Source organism: Lithobates pipiens, unplaced genomic scaffold (genome assembly GCF_037356315.1).
Source record: "Lithobates pipiens isolate NorthernLeopardFrog02 unplaced genomic scaffold, aLitPip1_a1.2 Scaffold_8, whole genome shotgun sequence".
In the NCBI taxonomy this organism is placed as follows: Eukaryota; Metazoa; Chordata; class Amphibia; order Anura; family Ranidae; genus Lithobates; species Lithobates pipiens.
Window position 1 is genome coordinate 507,535,945 of NW_027507903.1, and position 20,692 is coordinate 507,556,636.

Sequence of the window (20,692 nt, forward strand, 5' to 3'; positions counted from 1 at the left end):
TTTGTCAGTAAAAAATGCTGCGGGATGTTGGCAGGCATCCAAATACTTTTGACAATATAGTGTAGCTGCTGTTATGATATGCCTAAACTTGTACTTATACTAATATGTACAGACAACACCACCACAATAATTTTGCCCAATGCTTCCACCACACCATACAGATGGAGAGCAGACAAAATTATCATTTTATAATGGTTCAGCTCTTTGTTAATTATAACATGACAATGAGAAGGAGAAGCAAGGCTCAAAATGTACAAATTTCTGCAAAGGTACCTGAAAATCAGAGACATGATTCCATATTTATTTTTTTTATCTATAAGAAAGCATTGTAGATTTTCTAAATTGAAAATGAGGTGGAATCCCTCTTTATGGCATTCTATCACGAGCCCTGACATCATTTGTTGTCAGTACGAATTAAACAAAACTTTGTGGAAAAGCTGCTGTGCATAACTGTAGAAATGGCTAAGAACCCTCATGAAGGCTTTTTTCTCCTTATAAAAGAAACACACCACGCACAAAATATCTGAAAGTTCACACCTTTATTGATTTTATTCTTTAGCCGCACAGTAGAAAGTAAAAGCAAGCTGTAAACAGCAGAAATGATTGGAAGTCACACAGAGCTGAAATAATACATACAAGATTACGAAGAGACTGCCGCTGCGTTCCCATATTGTTTTAGGTGATGCGTTTGCTGGCTTACGATCTTCCATTACAAAATTGGTCTTTGGCTCGTATTCTTGTGACGCCACACTGCCCGTCAGGGAAGGCAGTAGGTTGTATAGTTAACTCCTGATTGGGGCAAAAAACACTACCCTGAAACCACACAACCTACTACCTCACCCCGCTAAGACAGCTTGAGTTAAAAATACCTTTTTGAAATTTCTCGTTAGCGACCAATGGTAAGTATTTGAAAACGTTTACTTTTTTTTTTTTGGAAACACAACATTTTGGATTAACTTATCAAATTCCAACTCACAACTCCACACGTTTTGCTTACCAAACCAACCAACCAGATAAGGGTTAGAGCGTACTTCAGGTTTTTATTGCCATCTGTCTCTCTACTGGGGAGATTTTCCATCACTTCCTGTCAGGACAGGAAGTAACGGCAAATCACTCCGAAGGGGAATGGGACAAAAAAAATTTCTTTAGTAGAGTAATGAAGGGTCTTTATTGCTGTCTGTGCCTTCTGAGGACAAAAGTTTCTTCCATTTCTTCTACAGACATCACAATGCGAGAGAGATTCTCCCCAATGGGATCACAGACATAAATAGAATAGAATTCTTTATTTCTTCCACACTCCTTCTAAAACTGTCTGTACGCACGGTCGGAAATTCCGATGGAAAAGGTCCGATCGGATTATATTGTCGGAAAGCCAGTTCGTGTGTGGGCTCTATCGGACTTTTTCCGTCGGAAATTACGACAGCAAAAATGTGAGCGCAGGATCTAAAATTTTCTGACAAAAAAAATCCGATCGAACTTTTTCCCAATCGTTTGTAGAGAATTCCGATTGGACAGAGTGCCATGCATGCTCAGATTAAATTACGAGACCAAAGCTATTGGCTACTAGCCTCTACGTTGTCCCGTCGTACGCAACGAACATCACCTCGTTCCGAACGATCGGATTTTCCAACAACTTTGTCCGACCGTGTGTATGCAACAACAGTTTCGAACAAAATCCGTGGGAAAAAAATCTGACGGATTTTGTGGTCACAATGTCCGACCGTGTCTACAGGGCATTAGCCTTACAAAAAGCTAACATTCGTCTGGATAACTGAGAATAACTGAGAAAAGTATAGTAAGTAAGTACTGTATATTTTATGGGCATATTCTCCCACCTTGCGACAGTGAAGAACGGTGTGGTTTCTATCACAGTGCCACACTGAATAAATATGAGTTGGTAATCATATCCCTACACCTTGCTACAGGCAATAACTGTTAGCTAGCTAAATAATTCTTTCACTTTGATATTCTGAATAATAGTTAGATGATTAACATTATCCTATTTTGCCAAAGGGAAGAAAGTTTAGCACTATAGCATTCTCCATATTGCCACAGTGCATAAAAATGACTTTATTCTTTATATTTTTTCACATTGCCATAAAAAATTAGGGAAATTACTATATAATTCTACTTTAGCATTCTCCCAATATAATCAATATATTATTATATTCGTTCATCTTGCCCCAGGAAATAAGGATTAGTATTATAATATTCATCCGTATTGCTACAGTGTATAAAAATGATTTTAATATTATAATCTTCAACCTTGCCACAGGGAATAAAGGTCAGTACTATAGCATTTTCCCATATTACCACAGTAAAAAAAAAAAAAAGATTAATATTAAATTCTTTCATCTTGCCACTGTATAGAAAGGTTTGCTTGCTATCACATTCTCCAATACTGCCACATTGAATAAAAGTTAGTTAGCCATCATATTCATACTTACTACAGGGAAGAAATGTAAGTTTACTATAGTATTCCTACAGCTGTACAATGGGGAAAAAGGTTAGATAACTAACATATTATCCCCTATTGCCATAGGGAATGACGGACAGTACTACAGCATTCTCCAATAGTGCTATAGTGACTAAAGGTTAGTACTATAACATTCTCTTTTATTGCCACAGTGGATAAAGAATTCTTTAATATATTTTCCCACCTTGCCACAAGGATTAAAGGCCACCTTACTAATAAATTCTGCAAAGGTTAGTTTACATAAAAAAATGTTTTCACCTTGCCACAGTTGATAGATTCTATTTTATTATTAGATATCATGGACACTGTGAATAAAGACTAGTTTACTACAGGCATACGCCACTTTTAAGTACACAATGGGGTTTATTTACTAAAGCTGGAAAGTGCAAAATCAGGCTCACTTCTGCATAGAAACCTATGAGCTTCTAACCTCAGCTTGTTAATTTAAGCTTTGGTAATAAAACCTGGAAGCTCATTGGTTTCTGTGCAGAAGTGAGCCTGATTCTGCACTTTCCAGCTTTAGTAAATAAACTCCATTGTGTACGTAAAAGTAGGGTATGCCTGTACCATGTTCTGAAGCAATGCACATAACGTTTATGATACTTTTAGGCCCTGTACACACAGGCCAAACAGCGGGCAGTTTCTATTGAACCAGCCAACGTTCAGCCCGTGTGTACGGCACGGCATAACCGAAAAAGGCCTGCCGATTGGTATCTGATCAGTGTTTTTCAGCCAATAGCTGTCCCTCTTTCCGAACACATGGGGGTTGATCTACTAAAGTGAAACTTTACTAATTGCTCCAGAGCTTAGTAAATGAGCGGAAACTCTGCTGACTTCCATCATCCAATCATGTGCAAGCAAAAAAAAAATTCCTTGAACGTGATTGGGTACTCTTTGGAAAGTGCAGCCTTGCCTCATTTACTAGGCTCTGGGGCAACTGCACTTGTAGAGGTCAACTGCACTTTGCAAAGGGCACAGTCTATTTGCCTTTAGTACATCAACCCCAATAGCTCAGAGGGGGAGATTGCTGTACTAACATTAGATAGTTAGTACAACGGCTCCTTCCAAGCTATGCTAGTGCGCTACGTAGCAGGCTTAAGATTTTCCCACATTGTCACATTAGCTTATTAACATATTCCCACACTATGCCCCTGAAAGTAAATCTCCCCGCTGTACAGAAAAGTGTTCACCATAATTTAAAATGAGATTACACACACAAAAAATCATCCAAAGAGAAAATAGTAAAAGTAAACGATGACTCTCCATGATTAAGAAGTCTCCATTGAAGAAATTACAGCCACTTCAGGAAAGACAGTAGATTGTATAGTTATCTGACACTTAGGGCTTGACCCCAAAACTAAACAACCTACTACCTCACCCCAAAGGACAGTCAGCCTCTGGAACGGGGGATCACTTAGTACCAGGCTTGCAGGAAACAAAATGGCATTAAGAGGTTATAAAAGGCTGTGCAGAATAAATATGACAGATAGGTAACGGTTATAATAATACCACAATACCGAGAAGATCTCTATCATTATCAGGAATCTGCACTGCATACATTATCAGATTATCACACTGCACACCTGCGGGGTTTCATAGAAATGATTTAATTCACCTCCAGTTTTCCTCGAAAGCAGGCTCAGACCGGCTGTTATTACACTACCCAAAGGCTATGATTCCTCCTAGAAGATGTTTGGAAAAAAAAAAAAGTGATATATTACTTAATTACCTCTGGGTATTGTTAAAATCATTAACCGTTTATTTTCCCATAGAAAAGGACTGCCATCTACAGATCCTGCAGTAGAAACCTGTAATGCAATATAAAGGATAATTTCACCTTTTGAAATAAATAAATGCACATTTTTTTTCAGATTGGGGGTGCAATGCTAGGTTCCTGCAAACTCTCAGGATACCCTTCTGCCCATACTTTTAAAATGGGCAAGCAGATACTTGAGAGCAGGAAGATCAATGAACTACGAGAGTGCTGACAAGCGCCCTTGCAGTTCATTAAGAACTACAAGCCATCAGCTGCAATGGTTGATGGTAGTTGTAGTCTATTCAGTCACAGGAAACAATTGGTGAATGACGTAGCCATGTGGGTGGAGCCCCAAATGGCCACACTGCTTTCAAATTGTGACATCGGCTATGGGGAGAGGATCCCCTGCCCACTGTCAGAGGGGCGGTCCGAGATAGAGGGTGAGCTTGCTGAACATGTTAAATGTTACACACTCTGTGTATGGAAACTCTTACAATCAACTTCCCTTCACTCCATATAAAGTGACCCAAAATGTGAGGCAGTTGAGACTGGCAGCTCCAGTAGACATCTTGATGACAAAACATGGGGCGGAGCCACAGCGTCACTTCCGGTTTCTGATCGTGGAGCGCAGAGGAAGTATTCATAATTGTTTCTCATTGCGCCATAGAATTATTTTACATTGTGAGTGACTTAAGGTAAACGTTATTACACTATAGAGTATCGTTTTGTCTTCAAATATACTGTGTACAAATGAGGAGAAGGGGCAGTAAAGAGTCACCTATACTGGAGGTCTGTTCTATTGTACAGCATAAAGGCTGTGAAAGTGCAACGCCCCCTAGTGGGGAGAACGTTCTAGTAAGATTGTGTATGCAAGGGCATTTATATTTTCAAAGCATGGAGAGAAAAGTTAACAGTCACTTTGTATTGATGAACTTTGCACGAAGTATTAACCACTGCCATTTTTTATATTTTGCAATCAATTTTTATTCATATATATATATCTATATATATATATATATATAGATATATATATATATAGATATATATATATATCTATATATATATATATATTTTTTTTTTTTCACAGATTATTACTGTTAGTTACATAGCTATCTCAACTGCATCACATTTTGGGTCACTTTATATTGAGTGCAACATTAGTACATGTTACTTTACACACTGAGTCAATTAAGGTTGTTTGCACTGAGGGGTGTCATTAGACACTTTATTTACTTTCGTATTGTTTTTTTTTGCATTGGTTTACATCAAAATCACAGGTTAGGAACACGTGTCCCTTCAATAATATATACCAATACCTAGCAGCGCCACTACCATCACATTTATAAATACTATTTTTCATTCTCAGACCCTACCTACTAGGTGTCACGGAGGAGGCAGCTGTTACTAGCGTCAGATTATTAGGTTTATTGACATCAGCGCGGGACATTCCTTATTCATTTACCACTGACAGGGGTGCTTACAATGGTCAGCTTTTATACATGTAAAACTTTTATCCCAAAAGAAAAAGAAATGTTTGTGTATCCAAATCTGCTAATGCATCTAACACTCCCCCCCCCCCCCCATAATAACAATACTGCTGTCCAAAGGTGTCTCTGTTGACTATTCATCCAGAGTGCAGGCACTCTAATACAGGGGGGTGTGTTACTGGCCAGATCATAAGGTGAAAACAGAGAGAAAAGGCTGATAAAAAGAAAATAAATGCAGCCACCACATTTAATAATTGGTAAACTGCATTACATAACATTTTTGGTTTTTGGTTTAATAGCGCTTTAAGGGCCTCCATACAAAGCTCAATTTTCTTTTGTTTAGCCTGCAGATTGAACAAGAGAAAATCAATGGATTCCCCCATCCACTATAGGAGTGTGGATAGAGGAATCTCCACAGCTGGCTATTGTACTCAGGCAACCTCGGCACCTGCAGCTTCCTGAATATAATTGTACTGCCGAATAGCGATTATGTCTTATACCGCCATTGCTTGGCTGATAATTTTCCTCCTGGCTTTTTCTTTTTTTAAATTGACTTTTCTCAAGCTGGGTGGTGCTTGCAGGGGCAGGCATGGCTTGAATTTCATGCAAAGCAGCAACAAATATTGGCTGAAATGTAGGTTGTGTATGAAGAGCCTTTAGTATTTTAGCATAGGACAACTGTACAGGGCTGAAACCACTCAGACCACTGTTGTCAGCCCACGAAAGGAGATTAAGAGCTAAGTGCACTTCTAGCAGATCAACATGTATTTACTGTATTTGTCATTTAAAAGGGCCTTTAAAGAGAAGATCACAGGGAAAAGGCATTTTGCCTTGATGTACACTTTGAACATACAACCAAGGACAGCACTATTAGGAATTAGTGAACCAAACCAAAAAAAAATTATATACATTTATATATATATATATATATATATATATATATATATATATATATATATATATATATATATATTTATATATATATTTAAATATAATTCATCTCAAAAATATGTAAAGACATTAAACAACAGTATAAAACAGTAATACTTCAGCATGTAAACATCCATTCAAAAAAAGTAAGTAGCACTGCAATTGAAAAACAATCCAATGTAGAAAGTGTCCAAAAGCTGCAACGGTCTCTCCACCACTTATTTATTTGACACTTGCATAAATGTAATGCATAATAATATGTATAAACTTGAGTAAATTTTAATTTTTTATTAAGTCTGCAGCTTTCATTAAATTAATACCTGATGATCCTGCCAAATGGAAAAAAAGATAAAGATGACTCCTTGTAATGGTTTTCACAGGTGAAGCTTTCATTGATCTGTGAGATTTTTGATGCTAGTGGGTAATTCAACCTGCAGACATCTGCCCAAAACTCAAATATTTGTTTTGGATGGATTGACATTTTAAAATGCAAGTCAACCTTGCTAAGCAGGGCAATAGCTTCTCTGCAGGGTGTGGAAACCTTACAAGAAGAGCTGAACAAATGAATGGTGTGGGCAGCTATATGGCAAATGAGGTTTAATGTACACAAATGTAAAAAAAAATTTTGGGTGGAAAAAATATGAATGCAATCTATACACTGGGGGAGAACCTCTGGGAGAATTTAGGATTGAAAAGGACCTGGGGTCCTAGTAGATGATAGGCTCAGCAATGGCATGCAATGCCAAGCTGCTGCTAACAAAGCAAGCAGAATACTGGCATTCATTAAAAAGGGATCACCTCCAGAGATAAAACAATAATTCTCCCACTCTACAAGACTCTGGTCCGGCCGCACCTGGAGTATGTTGTCCAGTTCTGGGCACCAGTCCTCAGGAAGGATGTACTGGAAATGGAGCGAGTACAAAGAAGGGCAACCAAGCTAATAAATGGTTTGAAGGATATTAATTATGAGGAAAGGTTGCGAGCACTGAACTTATTCTCTCTGGAGAAGAGACGCTTGAGAGGGGATATGATTTCATTTTACAAATACTGTACTGGTGACCCCAAAATAGGGATAAAACTTTTTTGCGGGAGCAAGTTTAACAAGACACGTGGCCACTCATTAAAATTAGAAGAAAAGAGGTTTAACCTTAAACTACGTAGAGGTTCTTTACTGTAAGAGCACCAAGGATGTGGAATTCTCTTCCACAGGCGGTGGTCTCAGTGGGGAGCATCGATAGTTTAAAAAAAACTATTAGATAAGCACCTGAACGACCACAACATCCAGGGATATACAATGTAATACTGACATATACCGTATTTCCCAGTATATAAGGCGACCGGGCGCATAAGATGACCCCCTAATTTTACAGGTTTTTAAGATTTTTTGCCTGTACTCAGAATATAACCCCCCCCCCCCCCCCTTCCGAGGCTTCCGACGCTTCATATCTTTCTTCATTCTTGCTGGAGCTGGAGCCATATCATTCTTCCTTCTTGCTGGAGCCAATCATGGCGAGCGATGTATTCTATCAATTAATACAAAGCCTGGTTGGATTGGCAGAGGCTGTAACATCATCAGCCCATGCCTCTCTGACTCCAAAGCCAATCCGAGCAGGCTACTCTATGTAGCCTGCTCGGATTGGCAGAGGTTGTTACTCCAATCCGAGCCGTCCCTGTATTCATTTGAATACATCGCTCACTGGGATTGGCTCAGCGGTATATACTGTATGTAGCCGAAGCATTCAGCACATTCAGCAGTCATCCAAGCAGCTGACCCAGCGTATAAGACTACCCCTGCTTTTTGGACAGTTTTTTTTTGTAAGTGTAAAACGTAGTCTTATACACCGGAAAATACAGTAATTACACACATAAGTTGGACTTGATGGACTTGTGTCTTTTTTCAACCTCCCCTACTATATAACTATGTAAACTTTAAGAATATTCAAACAGAACAAAATTAAATTTTGATGCAAAAATGTCATACTTTCATAGATATTACATGCGATTTAAACTTTTGTGAAGCAGTTAATCAAGAGATGAGTTCACCTTTGTTCACCAATTGTACCAATATAGCATTAATGTACTTATTTGCAAAAATAAAACAGCTTTCCATTTATTCTACACACACTTACCTCACTCTCTTCATAGCTGTTTAAAAACACTGCTCCATTACTTCTGCCTTACTTCCTGGACAAACTTTAGGACCTGACACAGGAAGGAGTTGACCAGCTGATCTCATTAGTACTTACCCTGCATCATCTACCCTCAGCTGGTCAACTCCTTCCTGTGTCATGACCTAAAGTCTTTCCAGGAAGTAAGGCAGAAATAATAGATAAGTGTTTTTTTTTGTTTACAAACAATTTTTATTTGGTACATAAATGTAGTACAAAGAATAAGCATAGATATAACATAATAAATGCAATGGATGTCCAGTTATACATAGAAAATCTTCATAAAAATCTTGTACAAAATCAGTGCATATACCTGTATATTGCCATAGTTCGTGACTTTAAACAGCTATGAAGAGAGTGAGGTAAGCGTGTGTAGAATAAATGGAAAGCTGTTTTATTTTTGCAAAATACCGTATATACTCGAGTATAAGCCGAGATTTTCAGCCTCTTTTTTGAGGCTGAAAGTGCCCCCCTCGGCTTATACTCGAGTCATCGCTGTCTGCCCGCTCGATCAGCGTGTCGAGCAGACAGACAGCGGCCATTCTATTCAAAAGCCGCGCCTCCGGCTCCGCCTTCGCCTGTGATAGGCGGAACACTGAATTTCCCAGCAGCCTGTGTTCCGCCTATCACGGACATCGTATCATCCTCGTACTACGGACGAGGATGATACGACGTCTGTGATAGGCGGAACACAGGCTGCTGGGAAATTCAGTGTTCCGCCTATCACAGGCGAAGGCGGCGGCGCAGCTTTTGAATTTTACAATGGCCGCCGACGAAGAGGGCACGGGACGGAGGCAAGGCAAGGCACGGCACGGCACGGCACGGGACGGGACGGGACGGGGGCAAGGCAAGGCACGACACGGGACGGATGCAAGGCAAGGCACGGCACGGGACGGAGGCAAGGAGGCAAGGCACGGGACGGAGGCTCGGGACAAAGGTAGGCTGGACACACACACACACACACACACACACACACACACACACACACACACACACACACACACACACGGATGGATGGAGACACACACAGGGATGGATGGATGGATGGATGGAGACACACACACACAGGGATGGATGGATGGATGGATGGAGACACACACACACAGGGATGGATGGATGGATGGATGGAGACACACACACACAGGGATGGATGGATGGATGGAGACACACACACACAGGGATGGATGGATGGATGGACACACACACACACAGGGATGGATGGACGGACACACAGGGATGGACGGACACACAGGGATGGACGGACACACAGGGATGGACGGACACACAGGGATGGACGGACACACACACAGGGATGGACAGGCATGTCTCACCCTCGGCTTATACACGAGTCAATAAGTTTGCCAGTTTTTTTGGGGGTAAATTGGGGGCCTCGGCTTATATTCGGGTCGGCCTATACTCGAGTATATACGGTATATACATTAATGACATATTGGTACATAGGGGAGCTGGAATTTAGAAAAAAAGGTGAACAAAGGTGAACTTAGCCTTTAAGTATATCTTTAAATGGTAGCTGCCAGGATAGAAATATTGGAGATGTCACAGAAGCACAAGAATGGAAGCCCATGAGTCTGCAACGTCAAAATTAAGTCAGCATTGGCAGTTTCCATGGCAGCTTCTCTTTAAATTTATTCACTGCAATGATATAATATAATATAATATAATAATATATAATATAATAATATGTACAGTATATTTCAGAAGCAAAAGAAAAAAAAGTCAAGAATAATCAAATCATTTTCAAGTAACCTCATACTTACAATGAAGTAACAGTATGCCTGAAGTTTGAAGTTTCAGTCTTTTTGGAACAAATGATCTGGAAATAAACAAAATATATGCATTTGTTAGTTTGATATGCCTCTTCCATCCTTTCAAATATTCATATAAGAATATATATATATATACACATGTATACATAGGTATTATATCACACAAGTTGTTTTCCTCGTTAGAATGTTTTATCGAGTTTGGAATGAGTTACTCAGGTACTTACATACCTGTTTCCATTCTGAGTGATCCAAACAGGGATACGTACAAGAATTGCATTATAGCAATAACAGGATCAGGGATGGACCAATGGGCAGTGGCTCCGTCAGGGCATAATGAGCAGGTAGGACCATGTATAGCTGATACTCCTTGACAACACAGCTGATCACCCCTCATGGGTATTGTGTGTATATGAGGCTGGTGATATACACTTAGATGGTATACAGTCTCTGGGGTTTTCCATGACAGACTGACATTGCTCAAAAACATACCTCGGTGCAGGGCTGTCCACTATCCGTTCTTTCTTGAAAATGTTTGGAGATTTGTCTCTTGAAATGTCCTTGTTGTGGATCATGAGCCAACTGTAAAGAATAGCTCCTTATTCTTTAGGTGGTCCACATATAACCTGCTATATGAGATATGGGGTGGATATACCAAAGGCAAATAGACGTGCATTTTACAAGTGTAGTTGCTGCAGAGCTTAGTAAATTAGCAGAAGCTCAGTTTTTTTTTAAATGTTCCATGCATGTGATTGGGTATTCTTTGCAGAGTGAAAGGCAGAAGTTTTTTTTTTATCTTAATGCATTCTATGCATTAAGATAAAAAGCCTTCTGTGTGCAGCAGCCCCCCTCAGCCCTCCTAATACTTACCTGAGGTCCCTCTCTGTCCAATTATGTCCACGAGTGTCTCAGCCATCTGAGATTCTCCCTCCCGACTGACTGAGACACAGCAGCAGTGCCATTGTCTCCCGCTGCTGTCAATCAAGGTAAGCCAGTCAATCAGGAGAGAGAGGGGGTGGGGCTAGGTCAGGGCTCCATGTCTGAATGGACATACGGAGCTGTGACTCGGCTCGGGTGCCCCCGTAGCAAGCTGCTTGCTGTGGGGGCAAGCTGCTTCCTGCTGCTTGCAGGAGGGAGAGGCCAGGAGAGCCAAAGAGCGAACCAAGAAGAGGAGGATTGGGGCTGCTCTGTGCAAATTCACTGCACAGAGCAGGTAATTATAACATATTTGTTATTTTTATAGGAAAAAAAATGAGACTTTACTATAACTTGAAGGTTTACCTAATTTACTAAGCTCTGGAGAAACTGCAAATGCAGAGTGCACAGTCTATTTGCCTTTAGTAAATCAACACCTTAATCTCATGGCCCCCTCACTGCGTTCAGCGCTTCCTGCTGCTGTCCCCTGTGTTACTACAGGACACAGCAGTGATATAACGGATTGAACCAAAGACCGCAACAGAGAAACAGGAGACAAACAGTCCCAAAAGTGTTGGTTTTTGAAGTCTTCAGCCGACAACTGACAAGTAATAATTACCCTGTGCTAATATTTCTAATTTAAGCCTATTTTAAGACTTTTCCATAGTGTAAAGGGAGAGGGTGTAAAGTTACACAGTGTCCACCATTAGGGTTGTTGAGCAATGACCAACCTCCTATCTCCTGATTTTATTCGTGACAAGTCTGCCTCTCTATGTATAATGTTACTCACAATAAGCTAATATATACAGTATACTAGGAATGCTATATTTAAAGTGACTTTGTCACTGAACAGTGGACAACTGTGGACTGGGCAGACTGGCCACAATTGAATCCCAGATCACTATTCCAGCCTACTGTAAACAACATATAATCGTTAATTAAAAATAAAACAAATTTGCAGTTTTGGATTCTTTGCACCTGCAATCAGGTATTGAAATGAAATGTATACACATATGTGCAGCATATTCAATGAAAGTCTAAAATAAAATCTTGCCCACAGCAACCAAATTCCATACTTTTATTTTTTACTCCAATTTATAAAATGAAAGCCAAAATACAACAGGTTCCAGTGGCCAATGCCTTGAGTTTCATTTGTATCATTTTTCACTTCACTATATTTCATGTGTTGTTGCTCAGTGGCTGTAGCCCGGCAGTCACAGCAAGCTCTGGGTATCAAAGGTTGTCTTTTCAGCCCCAAAAGTAGGCCAGGCATTGTTCAGCTTTGGGCAGTACCACAATCTGCCCACTAGAGGGAGCACTGTTACAGCCTATGCTTTCAACAGCTAGGTCTTATGACATCAAACTCTACTCAGTGTTAACCCCTACATTGCAGAATACACTGTTGCAATTTACTGCATTCTTATTAGCATTAAGCATTTAGCATATTTCTGCACATGTGTAACATGTAAAAAAAATCTTAAGTGCCCGTTCACACAGGGGCGACGCGACTTGCAGCACGACTCACAGACGCGACCTGCACACGACTTCAGCGCCGACTTGCAAAACGACTTCTGTATAGAAGTCAATGCAAGTCGCCTGAAGTCGCCCCAAAAATAGTACAGGAACCTTGAGTCGCTCCTATTAGAACGGTTCCATAGTACAGAACGGAGCGCAACTTGTCAGGCGGCTAAGTCGCCTGACAAGTCGCGGTAGTGTGAACGGGCACTAAGAGTCATGCATAAATGATATAGGCCCTGCATTACAACTCCACTTATTTTAAAAACTAGCAGGAAGAAACACAGGGATGTTGTTGCCAGCAACAATGGAGTACTCAATAAGGCTACCATGCATTTGTGGATTGAACCAAGTGAAGGACTGGGCTAGGGGGCATTTATTCCCCTTGCCAGTACTAATGAGCTATGTTTTTTTGGTGCCACTTCACCAATTAGACATCAAGTTGGAGCCAAGGTCAGCAACACATGATGGCATTACCTAGTTACCCACTCCCCATACAGACCTGCAATTACCACGTTTACCAAAGGAATGTTTTCCAGAACCAACTTACTATGTGGCTCTGAGATATCATGCTATCTAAGGCTGGATTCACACCTATGCATTTTTAGTGCCTTTTGCATTTTGCAGATTTGCACTACAGTCCAACTACCATTGTTTCCTATGGAACACGCTCAGTAGAGCAAATCAGTAGAGCAAATCTGCAAAATGCAAAAAGCACTAAAAATGCATAGGTGTGAATCCAGCCTAATGCTGAGCCTTGCTGGAAGCTGTGAAAAGGTGTATCACAATAAACATATACAGTAAATGTCCTTTAGGAACACCCACCTTTCACCATTCCAGTTCTCCCCTAATTAAACTCTGCATTGAAGTAGCTTAGGTCAGGATGTCTCCTTTGAGCATAGGCTTTAGCACTATAAAATATTCTGCATTTAGCCATGAAACCAATGTAGCATTGTTTTTTTGTGGCCCCATCTGTTGACTGCAGATTTCTCAGTATAAGCTAAATTATTTGGAAAAGGTTTTCCACTACTCATGCTCAGATACACTCATTTTGCCATTTCTGCTCAAATCTCTGCTAGAGAACTCAAAGCGGCTGCTGTACCGCTAGAGGGCCAGTGAGTGAGTGCTTTTCCATCAGCCTATGCCTCCTTGAATTCTATACCACTAGACTACAGGCACAGGAGACTAGGCATCCCGGGATGATTTGTTATGAAGCTATCATTTTCACCATGCTTTGCCATGAAACTAAGCTTCCCAGCATGCATTATTAAACATTAATTCCCAGAATGCTTTGCAAGAAATCTAAGTTTTCCAGCATGTGTTCTCACCAATCTATGGTTCCCACTACTTTTTCTTGAAAACTATGGTTACCAGCAATCACACCTTGATTCCCAGAATGCTTTGCAAAAAATGCAACTTTCCCAGCATTTGTTGTCACCAATCTTCGGTTTCCGGTGCACCTTGCCAGCAGTTTTAATGATTCCTAGCATGCCTTGCCAGCAAACTGTAGTTCCCAGTAAACCGCCCTAGTAAATTATAGTTCCCTGTATGCCTTGCCAGTAATGTATGGTTCCTAGAAAGCCTTGCTAACAAATTATAGTTCCCAAGATGCACTGCTTCAACTTTTTTCTTCCCAGCATGCTTCACTACCAAACCTATATCTTCCACACAGTGATTATTTCATGCATTGACACTAGACTATGGCAGTTTAAAAACAAGCTAGTTTATTCTATATTATTTTTAGGCTGGCCAGATGTGGGATGCCACTTCAAAAGATTTAATGAAAATTCAAAAAACTTTATGAACTGAAGAACAATTGCAATATTTTACAAACAGGAATGTTTGATGACCAATAGAATTGAGACATTTTCCAGCTTTTACAACTGTTTTTGAACAATGCTATCATTACAAACAGTTGTCTTTATAAATGGCAATTACAAGTTATCAAAAAGAGTCAGAAACAATGACCTAATGCCCTAAACCTGTATGAGCTTTGTAAGACCCCTTTCACACTGAAGCATTTTTCAAGCGCTTTTGGGCTAAAAATAGCGCCTGAAAAACGGCTCCCCTGCAGTCTCAGGGTGAGTGCTTTTACACTGGCAGGACGTTAAAAAAACTCCTGCAAGCAGCATCTTTGGAGCGGTTAAGGAGCAGTGTATACACCACTCCTGCCCATTAAAATGAATGGACAGAGGCGCCAAACCGCTGGCAAAATGCAGCTTTGCGGGTCATTTTAACCCTTTTTCGGCCGCTAGTGGGAATTAAAAGCACCCCGCTACCGAGCGATAACCTACATAAAAACTATGGTAAAATGGCACTAAAACCGACGGCGCCGACACCCCAGTGTGAAAGGGGTCTTAGACAATTACATGGTTTATTGTCATTAATTGACATACAGTTATTGTGGTATAGTGATTTTATTGAATCTTGATTTCTCTTACGTACATTGACAGATACAGCTCTTCTTTTTATTCCTGACCGAATGGGGTTTTATAGCACCACCTACTGGAGTAGGACATTAGGCAGAAAAAACTCGGCCCCTCCTATGGGCAGTCCTTCTGGTATATAACCCCTTGCTCTGACATAAGCAAACCAGTTGTTCTGCCTAGTGTTCAGGAGTTAGGGCATGATTCTCTGCTGGGGCTGTTTTGTTTGTTTTTGGTACAGCCCCTTCGGGGGGTTCCCAGCATGGGCTGGTTTGCCTAGCTGTTCTTGGGATTGTTTGTGCACTCCTTGATGTGGCACTGCTTGGGAACATCTCTATTTGGTCAAGATTAAAGAAGAAAGGCTGTGTCCGCCAATGAACGTAAGAGAATATGTAAATTATTTGTTACTCACCATAAAATCCCTTTCTCTTGAGTTCATTGACGGACACAGCACCCAACTCCTCCTTTAGTGTTTTATGCTTCTAACATTGCTTTGTCACTAACTGGCTTGCCTATGGCAGATTGAGGGGTTTTATACCAGAAGGACTGCCCATAGTAGGGGGCCGAGTTTTTTTCTGCTTAGTGTCCTACTCCTGTAGGTGGTGCTATTAAACCCCATTTGGTCAAGAATAAAGAAGAAAGGTTGTGTCCCTCAATTAACTCAAAGAATGGGATTTTATGGTGAGTAACAAAAAATCCAGTTTTTGCTTATATCTGTGTAAAACTGTTTAGAGTTGATTTACTATAACCGGAGAATGAAAAATCTGGTTCAGCTGTGCATAGTAGCCAATCAGCATCCAATTTTTTTTTTTGTAAAATCTTAATTGAACAAGCTGAAGTTAGAAGCTGATTGGCTACCAAACACAGCTGCAATCCCATAGTCTATCTGTTTAGAATTGCTCATGTCTCTTCAACACTTATGATGTCTCTTATGACTTATGAGAGAGCCCGGGGAACAGAAGAACTGAGACAGGTCTATACAGACACACACTTTGGCCTGGACTCATTTTAAAGCAATACATGACTGGAAAATGCAACCACTGCCCACATATTTGTCAGTACTGATCTATATTGAATGCAAGGGAGTTTTATTTCTGTGTGTTTGAGGCTCTAATTATAAAGCACACCTCTCAGTTTCCTAAAGCCATAATAAACTGGCTACTTGAAAAAGTTGGGTGCAGCCTCCCACACCTCCCACAACTTCATGAGCATCTAGGAACCCCACTACATGAGACACTTGAAAATGCAAATTCCAATAACTGCTGGTGAAATTGAGAGATGTCTCCTCTCTTGCCTCCCTTACTGTTCAATTGCTGAAATAGCCGCCCATCACAGTAATGGACCCATAAGAAGAAACAGAAGGCAAAAGAGAAAGGACCAACTCTATTCTTCACTTGGAATTCTTGAAATTTGCATAGAGTCCTCTGGTTTTTGGGGTTCCCACAGTGCTTGTGATGACGATCGAGGATATGTACAAGAACCTAGGTGCTTGTATTTTATTAATGTAGCTGGTTTACAATAGTTTAGAACCTGACAAGAATAATTTAAGATAAGTCTTCAAAATGTAAAAGATACTCTTCTCCTTTTTGTTCGTCAACCTCAGATGATTTAGATGTTTATTTAGAAATAGGTAAAACTTAAATGTACCCTCTTAAATAAACGACTCCTTTCTCCTATTCGTTAAAAAAATCAAATCACCCCCGCCGCCCCAAAGCGCACTCACTCTTCCCCTTACACATGAAAATCAAATGGAGAAAAGCAGAATGACTACACCTGTGACAATACATCCCCTCTATGACCACAGAGTAAAATTGGATATTTTAAGTGGTAAATAGGCTGTGGTCACTCCCCCCTCTTTGTGCTCTTCCCTGCGATGACAGCATTAGAACGGGCGTGCTGCACGTGGTACACCACACAGATCTGCATTCCAGATCAATTGGAAACACTATTAAAGAAGATGATAGATTGAAGAGCTGCAGAAGAACAAGTGCCTCCCCAGAGGCTGACCACCCAACCACAAGGTCATTGTTTATCCTCTGTGGCCCCGCACTCCTTGTCAGCTACCTGCACACTTCCAATGCTGAAGTGAGGATGGAACCAACTGCTGGATCAGTCAAAGTTAATGGTCTGTCCTCTGACTAATCCCACATTTATTTTGTGGTTCCTCAAATTCCTGTGTAGTCAGCCAATTACCAAACATAAAATAATTCACTATGCATTTATGTTTGGCCTTTTTAACTCTCCAAAGATCTGCTGTGTGTAGTTTTGAAGGACAGTTGCACATAGATTTGAAAAGATTACTGCTCGTGCATTTAAAGGGAATATACAGTGATTTGAATATATACTTTGTTTAGGTATTATGTTTAAAATTATTATAATTTTTTTACTTATAATCAGCTAACTAGGAACTACTGAAATTCATATATTATATTGACTTTTTACAGCCAGCAGTTAGAGCTTTATGCAAGATAAAGTCTCTTTTTCATAACTGCTGTGCTTAAAGTCAATCTATGCTTTGCCCAACAGGCTTACTAAAATGTATTCCTTCATATACAGTATATCCCTTTCTTTCACTCCCTAACTTCTCTGTTCACCTTCCAAGAGTGAAAAGATAGTCCTGTGTAAGGTACAAGTCAACACAATCATTGCCTACACAGGCCTATGGGCTCCCTATGTAACAGAGCTTATTGGTCCAGAAAAATCACATGGAATGAGCCATATGGTCCTCCATACCTGGAAGTATGGGGTATTTCCCTTCAGCTGAATGGAGCAATGGAGGTACAAAGTTGTTGTTTTGTTATAAATGGGAGGATATAAAGTAGAAATAAATTACTGAAATGAGGGACAAGGAAACAAATAGGCAGTGCTGTGCTTTCTTATTAGAAACCAGACCCCTCCTTGAACAAAATGTCATTGATTTACCCAATTCTTGGGTCCCCCACCAGCGCTCCTTGCTACTCCAGCCCACCAAGTGCCCTCATAGTAGGCTGCTTGTTATAGGGTAACTCATGCATTCTTACTCCTGACCCCCGGCCCCCACTCTCCCATGTCACTGGCTGTATTTAGCCAATGAGGAGGGAGAGGCTTGAGAGAGTCTTGGCTCTCATACACATCGCTGGATTGAGATCAGACTCAGGTATGTATTCAGGGGGGCTGCAGGGGAAGCTGCATGCCGAAGGTTTTTATTTTACTGCATAGATTGCAGTAAGGTAAAAAAATCTTCTGCGTTTACAACCACTTTAAAGTGGAATTCCAGCTTTTTTCCTTTATTTTCATCCGCTGATCCTGCAAAAAACCTGGGGGGCTCCACTGGATCTGTGGGCACCTGACAGAAGCACTGTCAACCTCTGGAGAGGATAGGTTTAGTTGGACCTTACATAAGGGGCTAAAAATATTAAAGTCCAACTTATCTAAAACTTCTTAAGCAGTTAGATAAATATTTTTTTTATAAATTCCTATAACTGCCACATTTGCTGAACAGCTTGGTATGTTAAAGGAATTTAAAAATAACAGAATTGACCAAACCAGTGAAAATAAAGGCAAAAAGCCTACAAAAAAACCAAAATGCAGCTAAGGCCTGAAAAGCTGCAATATAATACATTTTTGTTTTTGTGTTCATCAGTCAGCTTCTGTCTACATGTACTCGCTCCATTGATGCTGCACATCATTCCTCTGGACTGGCTTCCTGATACCAAGACAAATGGATCATGCCTGCACAATATGTATCACCACAGCTGCTGGTAGACTCAACGAGGGGCAAAGGTGACAGGGTGTCAAAGCAGAAGACAGTTGTCATTCTATAATAGGAAGTGCGTGAACAAGGACCTTCATGGCAGGATTACCAAGTATTCTGCAGTTTGAAAACAGCTTTTGAAAATACGTTAAGATTACTAAAACTTATATGAGATTTTACTGACTGGATTTTGATCTACCTAAAACCAATAATTCGTACAGGTAAACACTTCCAAATTCAATGATGATCATCACTGAAAACTGAGCTTAGAATTTCATAGTCAGGTTCCCCGTACCTCTTATGTCTTCTATTGGTCATCCCTAGATTCTGTTCATATTGGGCCTAAGCACAAAGCCAGCCCTGTAGGGAAGGATTGATATTTGAAAGCCCTTATGCCGCGTACACACGATAGGATTTTCCGACAACAAATGTTCGATATGAGCTTGTTGTTGGAAATTCCGACCGTGTGTATGCTTCATCGGACATTTGCTGTCGGAATTTCTGACAACTGTTTGAGAGCAGGTTCTCAAATTTTCTGACAAGAAGACTTGTTGTTGGAATTTCCGAGCGTGTGTACACAATTCAATGCGCAAAAGTCCACGAATGCGTGGTCCAAGCAGAAGAGCCACACTGGCTACTGAACGTCATTATTCTTGGCTCGTTGTACATGTTGTTCATCACCGCGTTCTTGACGTTCGGAATTTCCGACAACATTTGTGTGAGAGTGTGTATTGAAGACAAGTTTGAGCCAACATCCGTCGGAAAAAAATCCACGGTTTTGTCTTCAGAATGTCCGATCATCTGTACGCAGCATTTGACAGATAGTAGAAATCACTAAGGTTGTAGCAGCTTGGTAGGGCGCAGCTGCTAGTCCTTGTGTGCCACTAGACAAAAGCTACTTGATGATCAAACAGAACAAAGCATATTTTGGAATTCAGGAACAGAGACCCAGCCCCAGTTTGCTTGGGGTCAAACCGCGGCGACTTTTCAGAGGCTGCAGCTCACAGCATCAGATTAACAGGATACCTTATTTGTGTGCTGAGAACAGCTGCAAGGACATCATGGTTCACACAGGCAAACATGGACACTTATACTACCATACAGTAATTATTTTAAGGTTCCCATACACGTGCAGACTGCAGAAGAGACTCGCTCAAGAGCTCCACTGCCCACAGTCCGCTTGTTGTCTCCATCTAAAGGGTATCCACTTAGATATCAAGCAGGTGGGACACCTTATGATAGGAAAAGCCTGAATCTGACCTTGTGGAGATGCAAACCAGTGAATTTCAATAAAGCTTTACCTTTATCATTATAAAGCCGTGCTTAAGCTCCAGTCAGTGACTTTGCCTAGGCTGACATCTTGCCTTCACTTTATTGCAGGGAGGAAGTAGCATACCTCATTCTCCTTTTCCCCAGTTATCTCCTGGACTGTACATTGCAACAAGTCACAAGGTGAGAGGCTGCAATGGGCGCTCAGTGTCAGGCACTCATTAACACAGACA

At 40.7% G+C, this 20,692-nt stretch overlaps 1 protein-coding gene across 2 annotated transcripts in view; it reads right to left on the reverse strand.

Moving 5' to 3' along the window:
* Nucleotides 1-520: 520 nt before the first annotated feature.
* Nucleotides 521-20,692, reverse strand: part of LOC143960587 (uncharacterized) — a 169,657-nt gene continuing 149,485 nt past the window's right edge. For both annotated transcript variants that reach the window (XR_013270347.1, XM_077469341.1), the window contains exons 5-6: nt 10,596-10,651; nt 521-4,158 (exon numbers count right to left, since the gene is read on the reverse strand). Coding sequence is in view for 1 of the 2 variants with exons in the window: in XM_077469341.1 (XP_077325467.1) it covers nt 4,131-4,158; nt 10,596-10,651 (84 nt within the window). In the remaining variant the exon portion in view is untranslated. The remainder of the gene's footprint in view (nt 4,159-10,595; nt 10,652-20,692) is intronic.